This window comes from Notothenia coriiceps, unplaced genomic scaffold (assembly GCF_000735185.1).
Source record: "Notothenia coriiceps isolate Sejong01 unplaced genomic scaffold, NC01 NC01_scaffold00037282, whole genome shotgun sequence".
Classification (NCBI taxonomy): domain Eukaryota; kingdom Metazoa; phylum Chordata; class Actinopteri; order Perciformes; family Nototheniidae; genus Notothenia; species Notothenia coriiceps.
Genome location: NW_011369983.1, coordinates 7,000 through 13,406, shown reverse-complemented (window position 1 = coordinate 13,406; position 6,407 = coordinate 7,000). Strand labels below are relative to the sequence as shown.

The 6,407-nt window shown below is 40.0% G+C and overlaps 1 protein-coding gene and 1 long non-coding RNA gene across 3 annotated transcripts; one reads left to right on the top strand and one right to left on the bottom strand.

The window, feature by feature from the left end:
* The first annotated feature begins 1,099 nt into the window (after window positions 1-1,099).
* LOC104967424 (guanine nucleotide-binding protein G(I)/G(S)/G(O) subunit gamma-13) lies at window positions 1,100-3,665 on the top strand. 2 transcript variants are annotated; one of them, XM_010796865.1, is made up of 3 exons: window positions 1,100-1,427; window positions 3,007-3,111; window positions 3,217-3,665. In XM_010796865.1, the coding sequence occupies exons 2-3, from the start codon at window positions 3,014-3,016 to the stop codon at window positions 3,320-3,322; spliced, it is 204 nt and encodes a 67-aa protein (XP_010795167.1). In that variant the 5' UTR covers window positions 1,100-1,427; window positions 3,007-3,013; the 3' UTR covers window positions 3,323-3,665. The 2 variants fall into 2 exon arrangements, with proteins under 2 accessions (XP_010795167.1, XP_010795166.1); XM_010796864.1 differs by having other exon boundaries at window positions 1,111-1,427; window positions 3,004-3,111.
* Window positions 3,510-6,028, bottom strand: LOC104967425 (uncharacterized). Its single transcript, XR_800736.1, has 2 exons — window positions 5,958-6,028; window positions 3,510-3,865 (listed from the first exon to the last, which is right to left on the bottom strand). It is a non-coding gene; the product is annotated as an uncharacterized lncRNA (long non-coding RNA).
* Between the last annotated feature and the right edge of the window lie 379 nt (window positions 6,029-6,407).

Here is a 6,407-nt window from a genome sequence, read left to right as displayed (position 1 = left end):
ATGTCTGAGTTTAAAAGATGGCAATTAATTTAAGCCCAAATATTCATAGTAATTTAATAAATCTTTCCAACACACATTGTAAAAAATAGCCTAAGTTAAGAAATCATTCCAATATGTGCGATAGGTCAGTAAAAAAATTAAAAAAACACAGTTTAAAAGGGGAGTGATTAGTCAAATATGCATAAATAAAAAGAAAGAATGCAGACTAAGATAAAGATAGGAGAGAGGAGTTTATCAAATATTTGTTATTGGTTGTGAGCATATTATTATGGTTTTTTGATCATTGAAATACAGTTCTGTTTCATATGAGTGTTGAGAGCTGTGTCCATGCATCTCTTTTTGCCCTCAAAGTGCACCAGATTGATGCATTTAACTTCAATTTAAAGAAAAACATCTTATGTTGTAACAATAACATTATAAATAGTAACATAGCTGAACATGGTATTGCACATTTAGCTTTGAGTGTTATTGACCTGAGATGTTTTTATTACATGAATTAAGCCGGTGACTGAGGCTTTTTAACATACACTTTTCAGTGTCCCACATTTTGCACAGAACTGTCCCACATTAGGAAATGCAGATTGTCTGAGACAACTTGGCACTAACTGATATGTCTACCATTTCTTTTATGAGTGTAATATCGGCATTTTCTCTTTTGGTTTGATTAGGGCACATCCTGGGGATTTCAGAATGGTACTGGGTGTTGATTTATTGTATTGGCTTCATATAGCAATATATTCCAGAATTCTGAAATGCAAAAAATGTCCCACATTACTATGTTACCAGACTTCTGGAATATATTGCTATATGAAGCCAATACAATAAATTAGGGCAATTCACCCGTTATATTCAGTAGGCTACGTATGTCCAAGCACCAGCTCTCCGAAGCAAATTCCTTTAGTTGTGTATGAAACCCTACTTGGCAATAAACGGGATTTTGATCCTCATTTCTAATTTTACCGCAGACCTCTGGGGAATCTATCGTAGTTACCATAGAAACCGACCTCCACGGTGATCTGAAAATAAATCTCCCGGTCTGTTTTCCCTTTGGATCTCTTGTCCTCATTATTTGCATGTTTCCAGCCAGTGCCCGGCCTCAGTGTGTCCTGATTTCCATACAGGTGCTCGGCTCCAGCCTGCTTTGCCTGAAAGCAGGCGGCTCCTCCCGCCCTGCGTATCCCGCATCCAGTCGCTATCAGAGACCAGCGCAGGGGAGTGCCCTGCCTCGCGGACCGCCGACACACACAGCCTCCTCCTCCTCTTCCTCCTCCTACTCCTTTTCCTCCTCCTGCACTGAAGCCGGACCCTCTGCCGAAGAAACTCCACTGACTCTCAGCTGTTATTGTCGCTGCCGAAGCCCCGTCTGCACCCCCCTTCAGCCGGCTTCACGCAAAATCGACCCTCGGTCTTCTCCAGTAGGCCTGACGGTAAGAGCGGTTGTTTGTGTGGGGGGGTTTGCGTGTTTGCGGGTTTTCATTGACATGAAATCACGATACAAATGCGTTGGAGCTGATGTTTCGATGTGTTAGCCACACAGCCACCATGTATACTCGCTTTATCCTCCTACACGCGGATGTGTGCGTTATAATCGGCTTAATGTAAATGTGTGATTAGCAGCCTGAATTATCCCTGATTGCTGAGGGCTGATGTCATTGTGGTACATTTTGGAGGATGTTATCATGAAATGATGGCCATTTTAATGGAACAGCTGGCTGCTGGTGAGACAGCAGGATGGATGCTGGAGGAGGAATCAGGCACCAGGCAGCAGACTGCTTAGATCCGTGAAGGAGAGGAAGAGGATGAGAGAGGAGGAGGAGGAGGAGGAGGAGGAGGGAGACACAGTTTCCAGTAGAGAGGACTAAATTGATCCCTGGTCGGCCTCAACTCTCATCTGGGCCCTCTCTCTTTCCAGGTCTCTTCCTGCTGTTCTGTGGCAGGGTGGGGCATAATGTACTTTAAGTAGGAATATAAGACAGAAAACACAGGCAGTTAGCCTTGTTTCTATATCTGTCCATTAAAAAATAACATAAAAAACATCCAGCTAAGTGTTTTTGCATTAGCAGTGCGCTTAAGTACAATTGTAATGTTTTTATAGTCAAGTTGTGTATAATAAGATGCAACTTGATCGTTTTATTACACTACATTTGTGTGACAGCCACAGTAACCAAAGTGAGTTTCCTCTACAGATGGATCTTCAAAGCACTTGTTATTAAATCCGGGTCTGCATTTTACAGTTATTTCCATTTGCAGATTATTTTTGAGATTAATTGTTTGTTCTAAAAAAATATCAGAAAATAGTACACTATGTTTTTAAAAATCCAAAGTGGTTCAGCCTTATATTATACTAGGAACAGTTGTATCTGCCATTTTCACACTTGATATATACAGTGTATGTTTTTCACAGTTAATCAAATAGTTTGAGTTAGAATTGTTTCGAATTATTGCAACGTTTTTCCTTTAATCTCATTTATATCATAAACAGAGAACCTCCTTCACTAGTCCTGCTACTGACAATATTTAAACTACCCACAGCAAGTTACATATGGTCTCAAATAAGGGTCATATTGGCATTTTGTCAGCATCTATTCCTACACGAATATGTCCCATTAACCACTTCCCTCTGGTGTTCAGTGAAACTCTCCAAAGTGGCGACCATCTGGTCTTTATAAGGTTTCCTCAGATATAAATCCAAGTGGTTCCCACCAAGGAGTCACGATGTGACTTAACAAGAGGAAAGAAACATATTTCTGCTTCAGGTCAAACAGTCACAGTTTTCAGTGTAATTTATGACAAACAAATATGATAGATTGTTTCATTCAGACATGTTTCAAGACTTTTGGTTTGAGAAGTCAAGAATATCCTGAACTTTCCAGACCTTGTACAAACCCTGAGAATGATTCTTAAATTGCAACAAAACATTGTATTTTTTTATTCCAGATACGTTTTTGTGGTAAATATGTGGCTTTGTTTTAAATCTGTAAATGTTCTTTTGTGTGTTTAAAGCAGTTGCATCATGGAGGAATTAGACGTCCCACAGATGAGGAGAGAAGTAGAAAGCCTTCAGTATCAGCTGGCAATCAACAGAGAGAAATCCTCTATCACCGTCACTGAGTGAGTGTGCACACACACACACACACACACACACACACAGACGCTCTCTAAGTATTCAGTATCAGTTCCGTGCTTACCGTGTGTTTATGCGTTTTATTTTTGTAGGCTGGTGAAGTGGATCGAGGGGTGTGTGTGTGATGATCCATTTCTGAACCCTGAGCTGATGAGAGCCAACCCCTGGGTGGAGAAGGGCAAGTGTGTGATCCTCTAATGGTCACACACACATGCACGCACGCACACACACTACACATAGACACACAATCACGGATGCATATAAGCAAAGAACCATGCAATCCCACGCTGCACTAACTCACCCATTCTTTCTCTCCCTCTCACACACACACATACACACACATATTATTGCTATTATGTTTATTTATTGGGAGACTTCTGAATGCTTTTAATTTATGTTAAGACTACTGTGTGTGTGTGAGTGTGTAGCACTGAGTAGCTTTCTAGAGTTTTGTTTTCATGGAATGCTGAGAAATGTTCAACAACTCGTTTTTATTGGCTCTTTACACTGTCAATCAAAATAAAGACTGTTTGGAATTTAACAGCTGGATTTTGGATTTATTCAGACCCTTACATATAAAATACAGGCAGTAATGTGTGTGTGTTTGTTAGTGTGTGTGTTAAAGTAGTTCTCTGATGTAGACATTTCGTCTGACGGCGTTGGACATGCCCTCGTTGAACCGGAACCAGACGTCACTGTCGCCCACTGCCTTTCCCATACAAGTACTCGGACACTTCTCACCTAGAGAGAGGGAAAGAGCATGTTTTCAGTGGGTTTTCTTCAGAATCAGGAACAGGATCATTGCATGGTTATACCAAATAGTTTGAAGCTTCATCGAACATGTTTGCATTAGTTTTCTAAATAAACATTAAACCGCTGTGCAACATGTCTATTCATTCTTTTAACTCTGTATTTGCACACCGTTGCAAAATGAAGATCAGGCTACAACAATATTATTAGTATTTGTAGAATTACCTTCCAGTGGTGGCTTTCTGACTTGTATAATGCAAACATTTCCAATAGCTCTGAGTCTCCAAAAATAAAATGTATCGAACAAAGATACACATAATCATTTTTGAAATAAAATAAAATTGTGTTTAAATGAAATATCACATTTTGATCTATATTTGTAAGCGTTAAGTCTTGAAAAAACCCATTTTAAGTTTGGTTATGACAACGACTTCATTCAAATTGAGGATAATGTTTCATAACATAAGATGACACACATTTGAAGCTGTTTGGATAAATGTCAAAATGAACACTGGAGCTTTGACCGTTTGGGTCAGCAGAACCTTGTTGTTGCTCCTGCTTTGACCTACTAAAGCAGCTGTTTATCCCCCCTCCCCCCTTCACCTCCCCGATTACCCTGTTGATCAATTTCGGGGAATAGAGTGCTTTCAGGAAGGTTAGTGATTTTACTGTGTCCACTATTCCACAAACCCTAAGCACTGAATCTGGGCCGATGTTATTAACTGAATAATGTACAGGTATTTTTGATAACAGTTATCTACATGCACCCATGAAAAGAAGCACTGAATAATAACCTTAGAGATTTAAAATAGAGGCCTTTCACAGAATATTATATGGAACACGTTGCTGTGATTCACACTTTATGTTCATGGAGAATACTGCATATGAAGCAAAGCAATAATAACTGGGTGTCTATTGCTGGATATTATAAGAACTCGCGTAGGAACAATAGAAAGCGTTTTCCAACTTGTGTGAACTTTGTAACTGCAAGCAAGAGTGGAAAGGCTGTTTTGAAAACATTAACCCCAGATGGCCATGTTGGAGGAGAGGCAACACGCAACACATTTCAGCTCTTTTGTTTATGCAAATGTTCTATATTTGGTTTCAACTGCAGTCACGCTTAGTTTCCAACACAAAGCTTCTGGCAGCCCCAACTAAATTAACAATGACTGAAGCAAACTGATCAACTAAGGCAGTGTTATACATTGTATTTACATACTTAAATATAAGGATTGTTTATTCTATTGGCTGGGGTCCAAATATAATGCTTTGGTTTTGCTTACCGCTTCCATGTTGCTGATAGAAATATGATATTACCAACATTATGGAGGGAAAAGCAGGTGCTGTTGACAGTCTAAATCTCCTGCCTGCAGTGTGCAACAGGAGTTCTACATTTGAAGCATTACGTACAGCACATTAGTTTTCCACCTCCTGTGTGTTTGGGCCTCATTTGCCTCGAGGCCTTTTTCCCTCAATGGCCATTCAGTGTTCTCAAAACATTTAGATAAATCAGGCTGGTGTCGAACACCTTCAACCCACCTGTGTTGGTAATCTTAGTTTTTTTCAGACATTGTTTTAAAATAAATGATGGAAAGAGACTTGTTTCATAACCTATAGCATTAACTATCTACCTCCTCACACATCTCTTTCCCTCCATGTTATATATAGACTCCGCAGATGGGGCTTCTTTATTTTTCCACACCAATGCACAATGTGAGACACACTAATGGTTTTATTTGTTCTGTAGGTTGAATCAATCACTTTGACGCTGATCAAATCCTCTTTTTGGCCTTTTGTATTCAAGTAATTTTTTTGAAAGCACATTTATATTGATATGGACATCCATCATTTCTGGTATTGGAAAAACTCCATTTCCTTTATTTCTATATTAATAATGCTCCTTTTAATTGTGTTTAGTAATGGTTGTGATTCTTTTGTCTAGTTATTTAGTTCTTTTATTCGAACGTTTAGTGGTTGTCATTGTATTATTATTTTTTGACCCCCTTAAAACTAGATGATACATCGCGAGGGGTTTATCTTGAGAAAGTGACTTTTCTTACAAAGCACAGAGTCTCTACAGTACCTGTCTCTGAGGTGGGTGGGGGTCTCGGAGGTTTGGGGGCCAGAGCTCGACCAAAGAAATCCACCTCGGGCTGCAGAACGAAAACACAGAGTGAAGAAGAGGATGAAGTTAATATAGAAGTTTCTGAAAAAGCGTTCTCAATAAGGAGGTCAAGAGAAATGAACACACTACCTCTCATTAGCCTGATTTCCCAGTTTCCCCATCAGGGACTGTAACCCAGTGGCTTGTCATTATCCTCGATTCATTCTGCCTCTAGAGGCTCCCCTCTCCATCACTGAACTATTATAACCCTGCAGCTAACTAGAAAGGCTCTGAGGGACAGTGCCTAACAGATGCTGGCTCCACCTGGAGGCTTCAACTGACACATACAACTGTGGGAGGCTCAACACTGGTAGAGAGAGAGAGAGAGAGAGAGAGAGAGAGAGAGAGAGAGAGAGAGAGACGTACTAC

What these genes read in the sequence shown, in the direction of transcription:
- LOC104967424 (XM_010796865.1), top strand. Translation starts at nt 3,014, where the DNA reads ATGGAGGAATTAGACGTCCCACAGATGAGGAGAGAAGTAGAAAGCCTT. An exon ending in TCCTCTATCACCGTCACTGA is followed by an intron (nt 3,112 to 3,216) that starts GTGAGTGTGCAC and finishes TTATTTTTGTAG; the next exon opens with GCTGGTGAAGTGGATCGAGG.